Raw genomic sequence first — 23,545 nt, forward strand, 5'->3', positions numbered from 1 at the left:
AAAAAAAAATACTAATCTATTATGAAGAATAATGTTTTCAGCCACCAGAGGGTGTCAAATCTAAACAGAGGTACATTGGAGGCTAATGTAAGCAATAGTACAAGTCTATTGCTGTTTCATCATCATCTGTTTTGTTTCCCTCGTGCAACATGGATTTGTCAGGATTATATTTTCTTTTTTCAAGAAAAAAATGTTCCCTACTGACCAAATGGTGTGTGACCTGTATTGTTTTGTTATTTTGTTTATTTTTAGATTGATACCTGTGTTTAATTTATTACTTAAAAATATTACTGATTATATGGGATCGTTGATAAAAATGTAGTCTACATGTTCTCCTCTAATGATGATGAACATATCAACTACTTGATCCCAAGATACGTTACACACATCCTTCAAATACTTCTGACCGTCCAAAAATGCAAATGAATGAAAAATAAATTGTAAATAAATTGTCGCTGCAATATAGACCCCGACAGGGACAAGCGGTTGAAGATGAATGAATGAATGAATGATATATATATCACCCACAGAGCCTCAGTTAGTCGGACTAACTCTCGCGGCGGAAGGATAGGTTTAAAGATGGCCTCCGCGGAAGGGTCGCTTATAAATTAGCAACAGGGCACTAGTTTACAGTATTGTTTAAATCACCGTCGTAGTGATAGGATCCTTTGCCGCCATGATGTGACGAGCTGTACGGTGATTAAAACACGTACAGTTTATGTTCTCAGTCAGAGAAACGTTGAAGTAAAGTGAATTTAAGGCGACAACGTCTCCGTAATAACGTTAACGTTAGCTGTTTGTCAGACTTGATGACGAAGGAAACAACGAAGTGTTCTTTTTTTTATCACACGGATGAATCCAATGCTCACTGGGGAGACGTCAGTGTTTTTCAAGAGGGCACAAATGTGTGTTGTGGACTCGGACGCCTTGTAGAAGCAGATGCATCGAAAGGGACTAACGCTTCGGATAAACAACACTTCTGTGTTCACATTTGTTTTGCATCCTTTACACTTTGATTAACATTGTGGACTAGCTCGTGGGTGTTTGCTAGCTTTATAGGTTTCTACAACTTGTATATTTTAGGTAGAAGCCGAGTAAATTATTTTTTATCACTAAACAAGGTAACGTTATTTTCATACAATTGCTAGCATGTTTGCAGGGACCTCCTATGGACAGCAGCTATGACGCTCGGTGTAGCCACAGGGTTATGTCACTGTCAAGCTAATAGATAGCTCGGTGTCTGCAGCTGCTTTCAATCTTTGCATGGTCATGTCCAGCAGGGTTGGCATCATGTAGACTGTCCCTCTGAACAGGTTAGGTGACTGGGGACACGGCGTGTTAGTGAGCCTCCTTGGAGAGTAATGCAAAGCTGGATTGTAGCTATCCAACTGGGTCAAAGACTGACAGCTGGCACTGATACAGTTTAGCTCAGGGTTGTTGTTAGCCACGCTCACAGCCGTCTGTTCTGTGTGATATTAGAAACATCCCAGCCTAGTTAGAGGGCATATGAATGCATCATGTCCCGACTGCATCTCTTATTTATGCAATAAGACACATTCCAGAGGCCTGTCATGAAGTAAATCCGCAGTGCAAGAAGCACCATCAAAGGACAGGAGAACATCATTTGCTCCAGGAATATTTTCGGAAAAGAAGAGCAACGTTTAAGGCTATCTATTCACCAGTGCCCAGCATCAGCTGGACCATCAGCCCATCACAATGGAGACTGTGGGAGATTTTGAGTACAGCAGAAAAGACCTGGTTGGACATGGAGCCTTTGCTGTGGTGTTCAAAGGAAGACACAGGAAGGTAAGTAAATAACTTAACTGCAGTGTTGTCTTTCCCTCATCCCCATCCTGTCTTTCTGGATAAGAGGTGGCAAAAACAGGCAGCTTCATTTGAAAATCTGGGTCAGTCAGTGGCAGTGCAGTATGCAGTTCTCCAGCAGCATATGTGGGCTGGTACCTTTTTTGGTGAGGTAGTATTGCACCGATTTTACGACTGAACACCTTCATCCAGCCGGATGTACTGTACCTGTGTTTTTTAATCAGCCAGATGTCAATTGTGTAAGTGTATGTATGCCGCTTTAATTCATTACACGGATGAGTCAGGCAGCAGTGAATGAACTGCTGACTACTGAGGCAGGGGGTGAGATGGGTTTTTTTTCGTTTTGTTTTTTGCCTTTTTAAGGATACAAGGCTCTCTCTTAGGTAAGAGCTGTGGGTAAATCCATGCTGAAGCACAGGAACCTATAACATTATTAACATCATGCTCAGAAATGGAATTTACTCATTACATTTGAATTGGGAGTGGTTTTCTATTACTGAAGGACACAGGACTGGTGAGTTTGTGTGTGTATGTGTGACAGAGATGCAAGAGATGCCATCATGTTGCCCCCGTTGCTACTGGTGTGAAACAGATGGTTCCTGAATTCTTCAATGCAATACTTCATCGCCAAATTCCCTGCTGTAGTCGGGGTAGAGCAGCAATCAATAACTAGCTTACAGCCTGGAAACTGAGCTGAACTGAATGTAGGCCTGCAAACAATCCCCCAGTCATCAGTGGAAGCTGTGCATCTATAACCACTGTCCACTGCTCACATGCCTTCCTGTCTCGTTAAAACGGTCCTGTCATGTGATCAGTGTATTTCCTGTTTAAGTCCTATCATTTGCATGCCGTTTAGCTTATTTATAGGATTATTTCCACCTCGTGGAGGAACAGGATGGTTAGAGGAACCACCTGCATGTAACAGACATGATGGATTACTTCATTGCTTAGGCAGTGTTAAATGTTACATATGGGCTCCTGTAACACTGTAATATCAAGAAATTATTTAATTATTACATCCTTTGGAAACTGCTTTCAAATATTGTTTAAACACTTTGCTCCTCTGCAACTCTGCATATATATAACTTGGCCACATAGCACAGCAGCCAGCACATGGGCTATCTCAGTGTGCATGTGGCTGAAATGTATACAGTATGAATAATCAATAATTTAATAATGCACAGTAGAGCTGCAACTAACCATCTTTGACGGTTAATTGATTAATTGATAAATCATTGAGCACTACCCACCCAAGTGTGAAGCACATGAGGTGGTTAAGACAAAGTAAGGTTTCTTCCTGGATAAGAGAGGGAAGGATAACAAACGTTATCAAACTCTTCAAGTTTCTCTTTCCTAGCATATCTGATTTCTCTCAAACTTTTGCTTCACTGTAGAACTAGAGCGGCAATGATTAGTGGATTCATCGATTAGTTGTTAGCTATTAAAGTAATCGCTAACTATTTTTTTTTATAGTTTTGAGTATTTTTGAAAGAAGAAAATGATCTGATTCCAGCTTCTTGAACATAATCATTTTCTTTCCTCCTTTATGACCGTAAACTGAATATCTTTGAGTTGTGGACAAACAGACATCTGAGTATGTCAACTTGGGCTTTGGGGAAACACTGATCTACAATTTTTCAGTTTTCTGACATTTTATGAACCAAACAACTTATCAAAATAATGAAAATATTCACTGTTAATATCCTAAAATAACTGAATAGAATACTATAAACATTCTCTTTCTAAATGCTGATCAAGGTTATAACACTGAACACACTTGATAAATGTCTGTATAATGTTGGGTATAGGGAATCAGATCTCCCTCCTCAAAGGCAATGATGAAAGGGTAGGAAGACAGATCACATGTCAACTGATTTATGGAAGAATAGCTTGGGATACATTCATACCTGTTCTGTTCTTAAACACACACCAATTCTAACATTACTCAAAAGTTAAACTTGTTAGGGTTTTTTTCTGTGCCATCTCCGTGTTCACAAAGACTCAATGGACAAACAACGAAGAGGAAGAGAGACCCTGTCCGGAGGAAGCCCGGGGCCCCCGTCTGGAGCCAGGCCCAGACGGAGGGCTCGCCGGCGAGAACAGTTCTGCTGGGAGACTTTAACGCCCACGTAGGCAATGATGGAGACACCTGGAGAGGCGTGATTGGGAGGAACGGCCTCCCTGATCTAAATCCGAGTGGTCATCAGCTATTAGACTTCTGTGCTAGTCACGGATTATCTATAACTAACACCATGTTCAAACATAAGGATGCTCGTAAGTGTACGTGGTACCAGAGCACCCTAGGCCAAAGGTCGATGATCGATTTTGTGATCGTATCATCTGATCTGAGGCCGTATGTTTTGGACACTCGGGTGAAGAGAGGGGCAGAGCTGTCAACCGATCACCATCTGGTGATGAGTTGGATCAGAGGATGGGGGAAGATTCTGGACAGAGCAGGTAAACCCAAACGAGTATTGCGGAACGTCTGGAGGAGGCCCCTTTCCGAGAGATCTTCAACTCACACCTCCGGCGAAGCTTTTCTGGCATCCCTGTGGAGGTTGGGGGCATTGAACCGGAGTGGGCAATGTTCAAAGCTTCCATTGCTGAAGCTGCAGCGGTGAGCTGTGGCCTCAAGGTCTTAGGTGCCTCAAGGGGCGGTAACCCTCGAACACCGTGGTGGACACCAGTGGTCAGGGAAGCTGTCCGACTGAAGAAGGAGGCCTTCCGGGATATGCTATCCCAGAAGACTCCGGAGGCAGTTGCAAGGTACCGACAGGCCAGAAGGGCTGCAGCCTCTGCTGTGTCAGAGGCAAAGCAGCGGGTGTGGGAGGAGTTCGGAGAAGCCATGGAGAAGGACTTTCGGGCGGCACCAAGGTGCTTCTGGAAAACCATTCGACATCTCAGGAGGGGGAAACGGGGAACCGTCCAAGCTGTTTACAGTAAAGACGGGACGCTGGTGACCTCAGCCGATGAGGTAATCGGGCGGTGGAAGGAGCACTTTGAGGAACTCCTTAATTCGACTAACACGCCCTCTTTTGTAGAGGCAGAGCTGGAGGCTGATGGGAAATCATTGTCAATATCCCTGGCGGAAGTCACTGAGGGAGTCAAACAACGTCACAGTGGCAAAGCCCCAGGGGTTGATGAGATTCGTCCAGAAATGCTGAAAGCTTTGGGTTGGGAGGGGCTGTCTTGGTTGACACGCCTCTTCAACATTGCGTGGAAGTCTGGGACAGTGCCAAGGGAGTGGCAGACTGGGGTGGTGACCAGCTCTTCATTCTCGCAAGGATCCTGGAGGGGGCCTGGGAGTATGCTCATCCAGTCTACATGTGTTTTGTGGATCTGGAGAAGGCATATGACCGGGTTCCTCGGGAGATACTGTGGGAGGTGCTGCGGGAGTATGGGGTGAGGGAGTCACTTCTGTGGGCCATCCAATCTCTGTACACCCAAAGCGAGAGCTGTGTCCGGATCCCCGGGAGTAAGTCGGATTCGTTTCCGGTGGGGGTTGGCCTCCGCCAGGGGTGCGCTTTGTCACCAATCCTGTTTGTGATTTTCATGGACAGGATATCAAGGCGTAGTCGTGGTGGGGAGGGGTTGCAGTTCGGTGGGCTGAGGATCTCGTCTCTGCTTTTCGCAGATGATGTGGTCCTGATGGCATCGTTGGTCAGTGACCTTCAGCACTCACTGGATCGGTTCGCAGCCGAGTGTGAAGCGGCTGGGATGAGGATCAGCATCTCTAAATCTGAGGCCATGGCTCTTAGCAGGAAACCGGTGGAATGCTTACTCCAGGTAGGGAATGAATCCTTACCCCAAGTGAAGGAGTTCAAGTACCTCGGGATCATGTTCACGAGTGAGGGGACGATGGAGCGTGAGTTTGGCCGGAGAATCGGAGCAGCGGGGTCGGTGTTGCAGTCGCTCTACCGCACCGTTGTGACGAAAAGAGAGCTGAGCCGGAAGGCAAAGCTCTTGATCTACCGGTCAATCTTCGTTCCTACCCTCACCTATAGTCATGAAAGCTGGGTCATGACCGAAAGAACGAGGTCGCGGGTACAAGCGGCCGAAATGGGTTTTCTCAGGAGGGTGGCTAGAGTCTCCATTAGAGATAGGGTGAGAAGTTCAGCCATCTGTGAGGAACTCGGAGTGGAGCCGCTGCTCCTTAGCGTTGAAAGGAGCCAGTTAAGGTGGTTCGGGTAGTAAGGATGCCCCCGGGGCGCCTCCCTAGGGAGGTGTTACAGGCACGTCCAGCTGGGAGGAGGCCTCGGGGAAGACCCAGGACCAGGTGGAGAGATTATATCTCCACACTGGCCTGGGAACGCCTCGGGATCCCCCAGTTAGAGCTGGTTAATGTGGCCCGGGAAAGGGAAGTTTGGGGTCCCCTGCTAAAGCTGCTGCCCCCGCGACCCGACCCCGGATAAGCGGATGAAGATGAGATGAGATGAGATCTCCGTGTTACAAATGTCAGGCACCTAGAGCCTCCCTTTCATGTGCACTCTGAACCAAACAACATAGTTTCTGGACAACCATATTTTACATTTTGGTGGATCATATATATCTCTATAATTGGCTGTGATTCATGAATGAGATCATGCATTATCCTGGAAAATTAAGGTGTGCTTCTGTCTTTCTGAGCAGAGGATAGCTTCTTACTCTGCACTGCTTTACTCTTGATTATGCGGTGCACTGCCATAACGTTACTAGTTTGATAGAATGTCTCTCCTCCACCCTCGCACCTCTTCACCCTCCAGCATTACATGATGGGGCAACAGGGTCATTTTTTCCCCCCCTTAGGTGTAGTGTCGGCAGCTCAGTCACACTTGGCTGGGAAAGCTGTTAGTGAGCTGGGTATTGATGCAGCTCAGTTGGCAGTGTTACACACACACACACACACACACACACACACACACACACACACACACACACACACACACACACACACACACACACACACACAGACGCGTGTCACTTGCTTCGTGTGCTAGATTATATGCCAAGCTTTAGATGGAGTGCACCCACAGAACAAGAACATCTCCTTTTAACCTAGATTCTTTTGGAAAGCATGTCTTTTTATTCAAAGCATTCTTTCCTTAGCTTCCCGTGTAAATGACCATGTTGATTTTATTTGTCCATATGTTTTTCTCAAGGGCATAGAAACAAACAGTTTCTCTTGGGTCTATTTCCGTAGTTGGGTGTTTGCATGTACAGCACATGTCCTGAGAGCCTTTGAGCTCACGTGAGCTCCTAAAGTCATTTTTAAACCTGCTCCAGGAGCTCATTTGGAAACATTATCTCAGCCCAGTGAGGAAAAAATAGGTCCCTCTCCTCTCACTTAGCTTTTAGTGTAACTAGACTGGCTTCTGTTCCAGCTATCATCTTAGTGCCTCGTTATTCAGCATGTCATTCCGTGCAATAGTCTGGCCGAGCTGTCAGAAACCCAAGTGACCCGGTGTTATTGGGACGGCTAGAATTTCCTTCATCCTTCTAGTCAACTCTCACACAGTGATGCTGACGATGCAATTCAGGCCAGCAGGCATACACATGCATACGCATTATGCACATACACATACTACCACATATATTGCGCTTGGGTAATTTTTTTTCCAGTTTGAATATATTATGCATGCAAAATCACATGTAAAATAAGCTTTTCAGATGAACAAATTTGTAGGACAAAACCGTCAGTGACTCATTTTGTTAGTCTTCGTTACACAATATTTGGAGTCATTCATTTGGAAAAATATCATTAGTAATTAAATAATTAAATTAATAAGTATGCCTCATGAGTGTGGTCTGAACGATAATGTTGATGATGGCAGAAAATGTTCATTAGTATATTTTTTACCATCCAGTTTTAATGCTACGCATTTCATATGAACAATTATCAGGGGTGAGAGACAACAGAGTTACTTCTCACTGTTTCCTTGATGGATCAGAATGCAATACAGCCATGAGGTATGCAATGACCAAGGGGACAGACTACAGTCATGATATCATTTATACTGACTTGTTAGTACAGTGGTTGGTTTACTGTAGGGTTTCCAAGCGCCGAAACAATAAGTTGATTATTTGATAAGGCAAAAGTTGTCAGCAAATATTTATTTAAGTAATTATTTTTCAAGCAAAAATACCAAACTATTTCTCATTTTAGCTCCTCTAGTGTGAGCATTAGCTGATTTTCTGTCTTAGGGCGCACTCACACTGTCCGTCCGTACCGTGCCCCGTGCTTTAGGGTACTTGTCCCCCCCCTCCCTCCGCGGGCCAGGCCCGTTTGTACTCACACTGCCTGGGCCTCGCGCGAATGGTTCTTGTCTGTCCATACGTCATCACGCCAGAACATGTCACACGCATTGATTGACGTCATCGCGATGCGTCGCTTTGTTTACAAATCTTTCCATAGACCTTGGAGTTTTTGTGCATGTTGTCCGACTGTTTTTGAATATTTTCATCCGACCAAATCTGCAGTAAACATGGACCGAGCATGGTCCTTCTTTTTTTTCTTCTTTTTTTTCTATGTCCGAACAGGCGCACATAAACATGTGTAAAGCCAGCTAGCAAGAACTTCGCTATGCTGCATAGTCTCTGGCTTTGCCTGCTTTATTACGTTAGCTGCAAGCCAGCCAGACCAGCCCCCTCTAGATGAATTAGCTGATGTTATCCACTCAATGCAGTATTATACTATGTCAGCTAGCTATCAGTTTTGCCTGCATTAGCGTGCAAACTAAGATTACCTAACATTTGTCAGCTAAAACCATAATATATTTCACATGTCAGCACCAGGGTGAAGGGGTTTTGTTGTACCACCACATGTTACACAACACAGTCCACAGAGCCTCAGCCCAGCGGCCCCGAATCCAACTCCCCGCTGGATCAGAAAAATAGTTTTTGCTGTTTAACAGGATAGTCACCAACCATAGGTCCATCTTGGGGCCGCTGCTGAAAAATGTATAACAGAATGACAGAACAGGGTCATTTGTTGATGTTAGCGGACTCTATATCTAAGCTAATGTAGCACACTGTTGGCTGTAGTGGAGCTGAAAAGAGGCTAGGGACTAGGGAGCATGCATAACGTCATATCCTTTGGATTTTCCCAGAGAATTTGTCCCGAGTCCTTTACATAGAAGTTGACTCACAAACTGCAATAGTTTTGGAAGGTCTCATTTTTGAAGTTACCTTAAGACCCATTCACCCATTGGTAATAAAAAAAGATAAATGCATGCAAAAAGTTACACAAAGAACCTTTATACTTCAAGGAAAAGAAGCCTAGCTGCTATTTCACGACTGCCATTTTTAAAACTTCAGTATTAGGCTTTCCCTGTGAAATATATTGATCACAAGATGTGACGTCCAGGATCCATGGGGCTGACTGTACCACCTCGATTGAACAATATCCTGAGGGACAGCATGGCCCAAATGTACAGTATTTACAAGCCTGTATGCTCTCATTTATTTGACAGCAACTGGTTCATGCATTCTCTCCATTTTTGAATGTCAATTTCTTAATCTTAAGAAGAAATAGATGAGTGGCTGAACCAAAGACTGTCATTAGACTGTATTAGAGTAATAACACTGTAAGGATTTGGTTCATAAGGTGTTCTGAATCAAAGGTTAAACTGAATATCCTTAAAAAATGGTTCAGGTGGGGTACATGTACAAAGTGAATCTGTGTTAAGTCATTATCAGATAAATGTGTCCTATCCACTGTTAAGTTTTAAATAAACTTACAACAACTTAACTTTATTTTAAAACTTTCATCCTGCTCACTGTGTCCTGCAGAAGACAGATTGGGAGGTGGCCATCAAGAGCATTAGTAAGAAGAACCTGTCCAAGTCCCAGATCCTTCTTGGCAAGGAAATCAAAATCTTGAAGGTGAACATGACACTTAATTGCCTCTCACTTATCTTATTGACATACTTAAAGAATGATCTGACATCAACCTTGTGTGAGTCTGCACCTTTGGCAGAAAGGAGCCTTGACTTCCTCTGATAGAAATATCAGGGAAAGTCATTCCATTAGCTAATTTAACCTAGTTGATGTTCCTGCTAACACACATTGTTTTCTGTTCTGTTTATACTCAGGAGCTGCAGCATGAAAACATTGTGGCACTTTATGACGTCCAGGTAAGTTTTTTTTCTTCTTGTGCATCAAATTATTATAAGCTTAATGTAGAATTAAGTATTCAATAGTCTTTCAGTACTGATCTCAATTCAGTGTAGTTGTTGTTGTTGTTCTGTGGTTCTTTTAGTGGCAGACAAGCAGGCATGTCTCAGACCTTGTCTGTTCCAGTATCTATGGAGCCAGGGTTAGAAAAACTAGATCTAGTCTACAAATCTCTTGTGTGTCAAGGGGATCAATGTTGCTATTGGCTAGTCAGTTTAATGGTGAGTAAGGCCATCCTCTGTCCGTCTCAACTCAGCCGACTGTTTCAGGGTCATACTTTTGCCATGTGACTCAATCCCATCAGTCCAGTTGTTCGCGCTGTGCTGTACAGCCTCTACAAAGTCAAATCCTGACAGTTAATTGTTTTGGGTTGCTCGTTCCTGACTGATTGTGGGAGTTGTGAGAGCCTCCAACTGTCTTTATGTATTAATTTAAAGGTACACAGCTTAAAAACATTTGTATTTGTAGTTTTCAAATAAAACATGTCGCTAACGGGTCATCTTTGAATATCTGCAACCAAAAGTAAATTATTGGATTTATTTTGACTTTGTAATTATGTTTCTGTGTGAACAGAATAAAAGATAGCTGTGGTTCTCAAAAATTGTAATGTGCCCCTGTGACGAGACTAAAAGAAACACACAGAATAATTGTGTTTTTTATATTCATCATATTCATCATATTCCTCTTAGTCAATTAGTTGACCAATTGGTCATTTTCTATGATTTTCATGCTTTAAAGTGCTGCTTTTGGAGGATTCTTTGCAGAGAAACTCAGTTTTACAGATGTGTTGATTAAATCAACTAATGTTTTATTTGACAAAATTGTATTAGTCTTAGTGGATTAAGAATTTATTTCATCAAGGATATCCCTAACTTGTATTACCGTATATTCGGGCTAATATTGTATTTATAAGGCTAGAGGTTGATTATTTGCCTCATACAGTGCATCCGGAAAGTATTCACAGCATTTCACTTTTTCCACATTTTATTACATTACAGCCTTATTCCAAATTGTATTAAATTAATCTCTAGCCTCAAAATTCTACACATAATGACCCATTATGACCACGTGAAAAAAGTTTTCTTGAGAGTTTTGAAAATGTATTAAAATTAAAAAACAAAGAAATCATATTTACATAAGTATTCACAGCCTTTGCTTAATACTTTGTAGAACCACCTTTGGCAGCCTCTACAGCCTCAAGTCTTTTTGAATATGATGCCACAAGCTTGGCACACCTCTCTTTAGGCAGTTTTGCCCATTCTTCTTTGCAGTACCTCTCAAGCTCTATCAGGTTGGATGGGAGACGTCTGTGCACAGCCATTTTCAGATCTCTCCAGAGATGTTCAATCGGATTCAAGTCTGGGCTCTGGCTGGGCCACTCCAGGACATTCACAGAGTGGTCCTGAAGCCACTCCTTTGAGATCTTGGCTGTGTGCTCGGGGTCGTTGTCCTGCTGAAAAATGAACCGTCGCCCTAGTCTGAGGTCAAGAGCACTATGGAGCAGGTTTTCATCCAGGATGTCTCTGTACATTGCTGCATTCATCTCTCCCTCTATCCTTACTAGTCTGCCAGTTCCTGCTGCTGAAAAACATCCCCATAGCATGATGCTGACACCACCATGTTTGACTGTAGGGATGGTATTGGCCTCGTGATGAGCAGTGCCTGGTTTCCTCCAAACATGACGCCTGGCATTCACACCAAAGAGTTCAATCTTTGTCTCATCAGACCAGATCATTTTGTTACTCATGGTCTGAGAGTCCTTCAGGTGCCTTTTGGCAAATTCCAGATGGGCTGCCTTGTGCCTTTTACTAAGGTGTGGCTTTCGCCTGGCCACTCTGCCATACAGGCCTGATTGGTGGATTGCTGCAGAGATGGTTGTCTTTCTGCAAGGTTCTCCTCTCTCCACGGAGGAACGCTGGAGCTCTGACAGAGTGACCATCGGGTTCTTGGTCACTTCCCTGACCAACGCCCTTCTCCCCCGATTGCTCAATTTAGACGGCCGGCCAGCTCTAGGAAGACTCCTGCTGGTTCCAAACTTCTTCCATTTACGAATGATGGAGGCCACTGTGCTCATTGGGACATTCAAAGCAGCAGATATTTTTCTGTATCCTTCCCCAGATTTTTACCTCGAGACAATTTTGTCTCTGAGGTCTACAGACAATTCCTTTTACTTCATGCTTGGTGTTTGCGCTCTGACATGAAGTCAACTGTGGGACCTTATATAGACAGGTGTCTGCCTTTCCAAATCATGTCCAATCAACTGGATTTACCACAGGTGGACTCCATTTAAGCTGTAGAAACATCTCAAGGATGATCAGTGGAAACAGGATGGACCTGAGCTCAATTTTGAGCTTCATGGTAAAGGCTGTGAATACTTACGTAAATGTCCAGTTTGTTGTCCAGGTATACTCCAAGGTATTTGTAATCCTGGACAACATCCACAGTCACGCCGTTGATGGAAATGGGTGTGGGGGCAGATTTACTCCTGCGGAAATCCACCACTAGCTCCTTAGTCTTGGTGGGGTTTAGAATCAGGTGATTAGCTGAAGAGTACGCCCCTGTACTCCTCCTCCTTCCCCTCACTGACACAGCCAACAATTGCAGAATATTCAGCAAACTTCTGCAGGTGGCAGGACTCAGAGAGGAGCTGAAAGTCTGAGGTGCACAGGGTGAACAGAAAGGGGGAAAGAACAGTACCCTGTGGAGCTCCAGTAGTGCTGACCACAGTGTCAAACAATCCGTCCTGCAGTCTGGATTACTGTGGTTGACCCGTCAAGTAATCCGTAATCCAGGAAACCAGGGGAGGGTCCACCTGCATCGCCGTCAGCTTACGTCCCAGCAGAGCAGGCCGGATGGTATTGAACGCACTGGAGAAGTCCATGAACAAGATTCTCACTGTGGTTCCCGGTCTGTCCAGGTCGGCGCAGGCACGGTGGAGCAGGAAGATGATAGCGTCCTCCACACCTTGTTTCGGCTGGTAGGCACAACTGTAGAGGGTCCAGTGATGACCAGGGGCCGAAGAAGTGAAAGGACCAGCCTCTCCAGGGACTTCATCAGGTGTGACGTCAGCGCCACCGGTCTGTAGTCTTCGGAGGTGCTGGGACGCACATTCTTTGGTACTGGTACCAGGCAGGATGTCTTCCACAGCACAGGGACCTTCTCAAGACTCAGGCTGAGGTTGAAGATGTACTGCAGGACTCCACACAACTTTAATGGGGAAGCGTAGTGCGGGTTGTTCCACTGCAGTGAAACTAGACACTTATTGGATAAATGCTGGGCTTTGTCCCGCCCATGGAACACTCAGCGCCTCTGGGGGCCTATGGGACAGTGGACTGGCCCGGACGCTCGGCTTCTGCATGATGATTAGATGAGCTGTCTGAGGCGGAATAATTTTTTGATTGACAGCTAAATGAGTGAATCAGCGATCTTGAAAAATAAACATTTTCCATGTTTTTCATTACATTGGTCTGAACTGATCCGGTGACTTTACCGATCCCCAGAGACTTTGTCTTGTTAAAAACGACTAGCCTTGTGTTTGGCGACTCTGTTCGGTCACTCTGCGGTTTCTTTCCTAGACGAGCAGCGACAGCTGCGGAGCTTCTCCCCCCGTCACTCACACTCACAGGCAGTCAGACTTCACAGTATTCTGGCGCAGCAGCTCCAGCTGGGCCAAGGCCGTTTAAGCAGCCTAGCTCTGATGCCATTGAGAGGACACTGGTCAAGTCCCAGGAAAAGACGCCTAGTTTGTACGAGGTCACAGATAATTTTCTTGAAAAGGAACGAAGGGTAGAATTTAAATATAAATAAACAACCACATTTATGATGTAGGCCGGAAAAATGAGCTTCCCCTCCTTGAAAGACCAGCAGCCGCCACTGCTCTCAGAATAGCTGTGCATTGACAAAAGACTGCAGGGCTGGAGGTGAGGATATGTGCCCCCATGATGGTTTGCAGGTCCTTATTCCAGTAGTAGTTTAGAGGAGCACTGCTCATTTGCTGCTTTTATATAACAGTCTTAAGCACACGGTTGCGCTTCCCTGTCCTCCTTCAAGGAGATGTTAATAATAATCAAGCTGCAGCAGTGGGAGGAAGACGGCTAATTATAAGGTGTCCTGTGTCATGGCTTTATGGCTCTCTCTCACTCATGCTGCACACTACTGTTGTTTTTTTTGAACTGGCTACAGAGATAACAGGATGAGTTTTGTTTTTTTACACAGAAAAAATCATTAACCAAGCATTCATCAGAAGTCCCCCCCACCCCCAACTGCCAGCTACCAAACAGCAAAAATTGCCTTTAAACCATTATGTGTAGCCTACCACACATAATTCATTTTAATATACCTATAACATAAGTACTGTAGTTTGGTTTATTTGGTGTTGGGTCTACTAAAGATCCAAATGATGAGGTCGACTTATTATTGTTTTTGGGAACAGAATATATAAAGATTACAATGACGATTAAGCAAACTTAATTTGCTGAGGAAGAGAGCTCTAGAAAACTAAGTAGATGAAGTAGATGTAGGTAAGTAATGTAATTCAAAACATTTTGAAGGTTAATTCCAATTTCCTCTCTGGAGACAAAATAATCATAACTTAAGCTCAATCTACTATCTTTTTCCAACTTTCAACTGCATATCAGTGTCTTCACTGGTGAATCGAGTTTGCTCAGTTGGCATGGAAATTACTCTGTCACTCCATCAGCATAGCTTTCCCAGAGCAAATTAAAGTAGTCTCCAACTGAGTAAACGCTGTCCCCAGAGAAAGACTGTGAGATGAAGTTAAATGCTCCAGAAAAAGAAAGTAAGTATACCTTGAGTAGGTTAGATGATTTTGTTTAAACTATTGTTTTCAAGGTCAACAATGAACAGTCATGCCCATCAAAGTATATTTGTGTTTTACCGTACCTGGCCTCAACAGTAAGGATTACTGTGGGTGAGTAAAATGCCCAACAGGCTAGTAAATACTAGCAACTCTAGAAGTAAAAAAAATAATGAAATACATTGTTTCTTCTGTAAATGACGATGGAAGTAGTCATCTTCTCATTGCACATGCACAGTGCAGATCAGGCAATCCTGTCAGAGAAAATGTCTGCGGTAAAAACAGTTTATAAGCATTTCAATTATCTAGGAAACAGGAGTTTAATTAGGTGGCTTTAGAAGATGAGGGGTGAAATTCCAACTATGTATTGTGCAGTTTGCCACAAATTTGAGAGCAACAAATTCTAAAGGAGCAAGTAAAGATTCACTTTGGGCAAGTACATTTCTGACCATTAAAAACAAAGGAAAAAAAACATTAACATTGAGTTTTTCATACCTTACCCTCAAAGCAATTTCAGTCAAAAGCAACTGGACTTGGTTATTTGTCTAGGAAGACGTTTCACCTCTCATCCAAGAGGCTTCATCAGTTCATGTACGCATCTGACCAGGCTGGGACTGGTCCAACTAATCCGATCCAGGTATTTAACCTCTCACAAGGCCGATGATGTCACTGGGACCCTTTCTGCTCCAAGTGCCAACGACCGTCAGAGTGGCAGTCGTTGGTGGGAAGTTGGTTTCGACTTCGTTAGTGCTCTATTGAGTCTTACCGACAGTCGTTGGAGTCACAGGAGGCCATTTGTGAACAGTTGTTCTTTGAGGTTAGATTGTTGAATCTCCTGGGAAGGGATGAAAGGGCCGCATTGTAAATTGGAGATAAGTGGTGTCTCAGACCTCCTCCTCTGTTTAGCGATTGTTTCTCTAATTTTACATAGATGGCTTCCTTTCTCCTCTTTCAAACCATCTGTCCTCTCTGTCCAAGATTTGGACATTGTTGTCATCAAAGGAGTGGGCTTTCTCCTTGAAATGTAAGTGGACAGCGGAGTCCTGGCCTGAGGAGTTAGCTCTCCTGTGTTGGGCCATGCGTTTGTGCAGTGGTTGTTTTGTTTCTCCAATGTAGAGATCTTTGCATTCCTCGTTGCATTGGACAGCATAAACCAGATAGCTTTTGTGAGTGTGTGGTGTTCTGTTCCTGGGATGTACAAGTCTCTGTCTGAGTGTGTTACTGGGTTTGAAATACACAGGGATGCAGTGTTTGTTAAAGATCCTCCTGAGTTTCTCTGATACCCCAGCCACATACGGAATGACTGTTGTTTCTCTTGTTTTCTTTTTCTTTCTCAACCACTTTGGTTTTGTTTTCTGGAGGCAGCTGCCGTTTTCACAAAGGTCCAGCTGGGGTAGCCCCAAGTTGTGAGGGCGCCTCTCAGGTGCTTGCGTTCTTGCCCTTTGGGCCTTTGAGCTGGTGGGTACGTTATCAGCTCTATGCTGCAGTGTTCTGATAACTCCAAGCTTGTGTTCCAGGGCGTGGTGAGAGTCAAACAGTAGATATTGATCTGTGTGAGTGGGTTTTCTGTATACCCCAATGTGGAGGCTCCTGTCATGCTCCATATGGATGTCACAGTCTAAGAAAGGCAAACTATTGTCCTTGACTTCTTCTCTGGTGAACTTGATGTGTCTGTCCACAGAGTTTATATGTTCAGTAAAAGTTTGCACCTCTTTGGATTTGATTTTAACCCATGTGTCGTCCACATATCTGAACCAATGGCTCTGGGTTACTCCTTTGAAGGAGTTCAAAGCCGTGTCCTCTACCTCCTCCATGTATAGATTTGCCACAATAGGGGATACTGGTGAACCCAGGGCCCAGCTGTGTTTCTGTCTGTAAAAAGTGCCATTAAACTGGAAATATGTCGTGTTCAGGCACAAATCCAGAAGTTGGCAAATGTGGTCTGGTTTGAGATTTGTTCGGTCGTTGAGTTGTCCTGCGTGAGCCGCTCTCTTACTGTGGCCAAGGCCTCTATGGCTAGAATACAGTTGAACAAGGAAGTCACGTGGTAGGATACCATGGTTTCATCTGGATACATTTTTAGGTCTCGGACTTTGTTCACAAAGTCTATGGAGTTTTGGATGTGGCGTGGGGTGTTGCCCACCATTGGTGCCAGAATATTGGAATAAGTGACCAAGTTTATGCTGCTGACAATGGGCCTGAGTGGGGCCCCTTCTTTATGGATTTTTGGGAGTCCATATAAGCAGGGGGTTGAGTCCTGGGGGTAGAGGCTGTAATATTGTGATTTGCCAATGACTCCTTCTTTTTGTAGTTGCTGTAGACACTCTATAACCTACTTTTTGTAACCGCTGGTAGGGTCTCATTTCAGAGTTTCATAAGTGTTAGTCACTTAGTAGTGCAGCGATCTTTGCCTGATAATCAGTTGTAATGAATACAACTGTGCATCTACCCTTGTCTGCTGGAAGGATTGTGATGCTGTGGTCTTTGCTCAGTGCTGTTACTGCTTTTCTCTCAATGGTGAGGTTGGATGGGGGGACCTTAGCTTGGGGCAACGTTGCTGACACTTTTAACCTTAGCTGATTAGCCTCAGTTCCAGTAAGGTTGTTTTTCTTTATAGCCGATTCTGTAGCTGTAATCAACTAGACAATGGGTACCTCTTTTGGTGTCATGGCAAAGTTCAAGCCATAGGCTAAGACCTCCTTCTCTGGGTGGGTAAGATCTCTGTCCGACAAATTCTTAACCCATCTGTTTTGTGTTTCTTCCTGTGCTGGAGTGTCAGTTTTTTGCCTCCAAAGTGAGTATTTCTGTGTTTTTGCCAATATCCCGGGATTGTAAATTGTGAAATTTCTTTGTGTGTCTTTCTTTGCTCTTGTTGTGTTGAGATAGTTGGACTTTCTGGGTGAAATCCACAACTTTTTCCATGATAGAAACAGGTAAGATTGATGTCAGTTTCTGTAGTGAGAGGTCCAATTTCTCTTTAAGTCCTGCAATAGTGAAATTTACCTGTCTTATTTGCTCACTGAGATGTTGGTTTTGAGCCTTTTCTATGATTTTCTCCACTCTATACCCTCTCATAGTGGAATTCAAGCATAGGCTAGTTGGTGTAAGCCTTTGTTGTTTGCATCTCCGACTAAACCGTAGGTGGTTTCTTTAATCTGCAATTTTGCGAGCCAACCTTTCATGTTCCGGCACCATTTTAAGGGTTGCCGACCCAAATTGGTGTGCAATATCCTGTGTATATTCTCATTTGTCCAGGTCATCGTTATCCTCAAAGCAATTTCATTCAAAAGCAACTGGACTTGGTTGCTTTTGGTTGGAAAGAGAAGTTAAAGAAGCCATCTATGTAAAAGTAGAGAAACCAATGCTAAACAGAGGAGGAGGTCTGAGGGCCTACTCACACTGTCCTTCGCGACCCGGACTTTAGGGTACTTGTCCCCCCTCCCTCTCCCCCCCGCGCCCCAGCCCCGTTTGTACTCACACTGCCAGGGCCGTCCAATGCTTCTTGCTGTCCATACGCCATCACGCCGTAACACGTCACACGCTTTGATCGCGTGTGTGTGGCTTTGTTTACAAATCTTTCCACAGACCTCTGAGTTTTTGTGCGTCTTGTCGACTGTTTTTGAATATTTTCATCCGACCAAATCTGCAGTAAACACTCGCTACTGCCGTAGGGCTCGTGCTCGTGCTCGTACATGTGCTCACGCTTGTTCTCGTACATGTGCAAACGGCTCCGCTAAAGCACACCTCTTTCAAGCGGGCCATGGACGGCCCGCTGGCCGCACTTGTGCACGGAGCGGGTGCACTCACACTGCTTAAAGGTACTAGGCTTTAGCTGAAAAAACGGTTTTGGCCGCGGCCAAAAGGACAGTGTGAGTAAACGCTGAGACACCACTTATCTCCAATTTACAATGCAGCCTTTTCATCCCTTCCCAGGAGATTCAACAATCTAACCTCAAAGAACAACTGTTCACAAATGGCCTCCTGTGACTCCAACGACTGTCGTTAAGACTCAATAGAGCACTAACGAAGTCGAAACCAACTTCCCAATAACGACTGCCACTCTGACGACGGTCGTTGGCACTTGGAGCACAAAGGGTCCCAGTGACATCATCGGCCTTGTGAGAGGTTAAGGGCGCACTCAAACTGTCCATCAATACTGTGCCCAAACAGGTTATACGGGTAAAGCCTAGTTTGTTTGACCAGTGTGAGCGCAACCGCACCACGCCTAGCTGCGGCCAGCTTGACGGCCAAAGACCGTTTGGGAGAGGTGGGCTTTTGTAAGCGCGTTAACACATGTACGAGCACGAGGCCTACAGCGGCTCTGACGTCATTTTATGTGCGCCTGTTCGGACATAGAAAAAAAAGAGACGGACCATGCGCAAACATTTAAAACAATGGCGGTGAAAGGTTCACGTTGGTGTGATGCGGAGGTGGAGTGTTTACTGCAGATTTGGTTGGATGAAAATATTCAAAACAGTTGTACAAGACGCACTAAAACTCTGAGGTCTATGGAAAGATTTGTAAAGAAAGTGACGCATCCCGATGACATCAATCAATGCGTGTGACGTGTTATGGTGTGATGACGTATGGACAGGCAAGAAGCATCCGCGCAAAGCTCAGGCAGTGTAAGTACAAACGGGCCTGTCCCACGGGGGGAGAGGGAGGGGGGGGGGGCAAGTACCCTAAAGCATGGGGCAAGGTACGGACGGACAGTGTGAGTACGCCCTAAATACCTGGATCTCCACAACAGTCAGTTAGATCAGTCCCAACCTGGACAGATGCGTACATGAACTGATGAAGCCTCTTGGATGAGAGGTGAAACGTCTTCCTAGACAAATAACCAAGTCCAGTTGCTTTTGACTATAATTGCTTTGAGGATAACGATGACCTGGAGAAATGAGAATATTTACAGGCTTCTTCATACCTTGTACCTGTGGTTAGATTTAATTTCACTGGTGGCACATTGAAGGTGATGTAGCATCCATTAGGACGTTGAAGAAAATTGGTGGTAAACAGAGGACAAAGTGGGTAGAAGTTTGAATATGAAGTGTTTTGGTTTGTAAGCCAATCTAAATATAAGCTGATGTTGCTCCAGGGACAGTTTGAAGAGTCCTAATTACCCAACACATTGAGGCAGGACTGACATGGAGAGGGCTGAAAAAAAAGGGTGCTTGGATACTTTCTAAGGGGATTTTCGGAGCTCAGTAAGCTTTCCTAGAAAGCCTGCAGCATGAATCTCCCAGGCCTCTGTTCACATTCCTTCACAGAGGTTTGCTTTCCAGCTTTAACTGTGTGAGCAGTAACAGTGTTTTCCTCTCTGTCCCACCCAAACACACACGCACACGCACACCACACACACACACACACACACACATACACACACACACACAGTCATCTGGTTGACACATGCACTTAGTGTGTAACATGTTTGATCAGCACATACGCATGAGCAAACACACTCATGATCTTCAGTACATGTGCCTCTCTTGCATAACAAATGTGTCTTGAGGTCCATAATTCAACATAATTAATTTAATTAATATGTCTGTATTTCACTGTCTTTGTGCTCTATGTGAAAGTAAATTATTGTTGTGTCCCCTTACAAAACGCTGTGTATAATAATGGACAAACCATCCCATGCCAGAATGTATGTGTATTGTAAGTGGTCATATCAGCATATCTTTCATAACGCATTGTACTCCAGTGAAATCATAAACGTCCTGCCCTCTTTACCAGAGATTGAGTTACACTGAAAATGAACAAGCAATCCTGACCTTTTGTCCTCAACACATAATTACTGTTTTCTTGCTGCTGTCTCAGTTATCTGTCATTCTGTGGGGCTTTTGTGTAAAAGCACAGACTTGACTTCCAATTGACACCAGTTTATCCAGAATACCGCAGATTATGCTTGTAGTTTGCATGACACTTAACCCCATCCCCCTCCCCAGTTTACACACACACACACACACACACACACACACACACACACACACACACACACACACACACACACACACACACACACACACACACACACACACTCACTCACTCACTCACTCACTCACTCACTCACTCACTCACTCACTCACTCACTCACTCACTCACTCACTCACTCACTCACTCACTCACTCACTCACTCACTCACTCACTCACTCACTCACTCACTCACTCACTCACTCACTCACTCACTCACTCACTCACTCACTCACTCACTCACTCACTCACTCACTCACTCACTCACTCACTCACTCACTCACTCACTCACTCACTCACTCACTCAGTTCAGCCATATCCCATCCCCCATATTGTTACATAATCACTCCTGGAGCTGGAGTGTGACGCAATAACTGAACGACTAACCAGACACAGTGCTGATTTGGCTCACATGGACGTGGCAGTATTATTTGTGTATGTTGTTGCCTGTTTTCATATCTCAGGATAATAAAATCCTTTCATCCTTCCACCCACCCTGGAGATTTGATTTCTTGCGAAAGAGAGCTTCTAACGTTATATGAGTATGACAAGGTCATGATGACAAAGGGGCTATTTATATCATAGGTGTTTCGGAATATTCTGTGCTGGAAGTGAATGTTTTGGAGCCCAGCCCTCATCTGGGAGCGAGCCACTAACGTCCGGAGTCCACAGATTTTTAAATTCAGATGCAGCCAATGTGTGAACAGTACTTTCTAAAACATTTGTCTGTGTAAACGGTTCAAGCAGTCTTCCCTTTCATAACTGTGAGCTGCTACTTCCTCTAAGCCCTTTCAAACAAAGCCCTCAAAGCAATTTCAGTCAAAAACAAGTGGACTGGTTGTTTGTCTAGGAAGACGTTTCACCTCTCATCCAAGAGGCTTCATCAGTTCATGTACGCATCTGACCAGGCTGGGACTGGTCCAACTAACTGGTGTGGAGATCCAGGTATTTAACCTCTCACAAGGCCGATGATGTCACCGACACCCTTTGTGCTCCAAATTCCCACGCCCGTCGTTAGAGTGACAGTCGTTGGTGGGCAGTTGGTTTCGACTTCGTTAGTGCTCTATTGAGTCTGAACGACAGTCGTTGGGGTCACCTGGGCCATGTGTGAACAGTTGTCCTTTGAGGTTAGATTGTTGAATCTCCTGGGAAGGGATGAAAGGGCGGCATTGTAAATTGGAGATAAGTGGTGTCTCAGACCCCCTCCTCTGTTTAGCGATGGTTTCTCCACTTTTACATAGATGGCTTCTTTTACTCCTCTTTCAAACCATCTGTCCTCTCTGTCCAAGATTTGGACATTGCTGTCATCAAAACAAAGGCTACCCTATGTGCTGCTGTCACCACCTGCCTCTTGAAATTCATCTCACCTCTTAGCAATTAGGCAACAAACCAAACTGAGGCAACTGCAGCTCCCAGAGACATACAACAACATGAGAAAGAGTCAAAGCACAAATTTTATAAAGTTAATGTTTCTCCACTAGCTTTTCTTAGAAGTACTCAGTGTCTGCTGTTTATTGGTATCTGTTTTCTCTGACGTTGGGTAGGGGACACTGGAGTTTGTGATTGTGAAAGAATGTTCTACGTGTCTGTTGTGTGATACTAAACTCCCATCCCCCTTCTTCTCCAGATTGCACTGCAAAATACATCCTCATTATGTAATCCCCCCATGCCCCCCCAACACACACATATTCACACACATATTCACACACATATTCACACACATATTCACACACACACACACGCACACAGTCAGAATGGATACTGGTGGCCCATGTCCCAATACCACCTGCCCCAAGTGGAACACTTCCCAACCAACCAAACAAGCCCATTACCCTGGGTTCACTCGTTAGCTGATTTGCATGGTGGAACAGTGCTGTAGCTAATGGTCAGATCACAGTCACCTAGAACTTGTTTATATACAGTATATATGGAATGGCTTGAGGGCTGCGAAAAATAACTGTTTACTTTTTGTTGTTGTGTTCTGCTAGCATAAAATGCTAATGGTTGCTGAAGTTGACACATGTTTCAACTGGCTCTGATTCGTTCCTATTCATTCCGTGTACAAACAGATTACTCAACAGATATGTAATTTTTTGTTTCAATTTGTTCTCATATACCGTAATTTCCGGACTATAGAGCGCACCTGACTATAAGCCGAACCAGCTAAATTTAGGGTAAAATACAGATTGCTCCATATAAAAGCCGCACCCAACTAAAAGCCGCAGGCGTTTAGATGTGTAATTACCGTAGTATATAGGGGTTCCTGCTACCACGGAGGGGATTGTCGGGACAGAGATGACTGTTTGGGAACGCAAAGCGTCCCATTTATTAACAATAAATCTTTCAATCATTCAATCAAACTTTCACATCTTTGACATGGCAAACAGCATTCGTGCAGAGTACAAATAATACAACGGTGCAAAGTAATACAAAGTGCTCGCCTGTAACACGGCAGTAAAAGTGCAGTCCCGCGGCCGTTTACGTTATCAAAATAACCAGCCATTCATTGATGTCAAGGGTACGTGCAGCAGCTCTATTTCCTTCTTTGACAGCCAGATCGATTGCCTTTAACTTAAAAGCAGCATCATATGCACTTATCCGTTTGTTTTCCATGTTGAGGGTGTTTGCATGAACACTTCCTTCGCGCAAACTGTCGCTGAAGCTCTCCTTCTCTTTGTTTTGCTCTCGTTACCTGGCGCCAGATGTCTGCCTCGGTCTCGCGCATCCTCGGTAGTGCGCGCCCCTGGTTACCGTAAGCCGTAGAAAAGCCGCACCGTTGAA

The 23,545-nt window shown here is 44.4% G+C and overlaps 1 protein-coding gene across 2 annotated transcripts in view; it reads left to right on the plus strand.

The window, feature by feature from the left end:
* The first annotated feature begins 700 nt into the window (after window positions 1-700).
* ulk2 (unc-51 like autophagy activating kinase 2) overlaps window positions 701-23,545 on the plus strand; it is a 66,159-nt gene continuing 43,314 nt past the window's right edge. For both annotated transcript variants that reach the window (XM_083914328.1, XM_083914329.1), the window contains exons 1-3: window positions 701-1,806; window positions 9,592-9,684; window positions 9,894-9,935. In XM_083914328.1, coding sequence (XP_083770454.1) covers window positions 1,717-1,806; window positions 9,592-9,684; window positions 9,894-9,935 — 225 coding nt within the window. In that variant the 5' untranslated portion in view covers window positions 701-1,716. The remainder of the gene's footprint in view (window positions 1,807-9,591; window positions 9,685-9,893; window positions 9,936-23,545) is intronic.

The sequence above is a fragment of the Echiichthys vipera genome, assembly GCF_963691815.1.
Source record: "Echiichthys vipera genome assembly, chromosome: 5".
NCBI lineage: Eukaryota > Metazoa > Chordata > Actinopteri > Perciformes > Trachinidae > Echiichthys > Echiichthys vipera.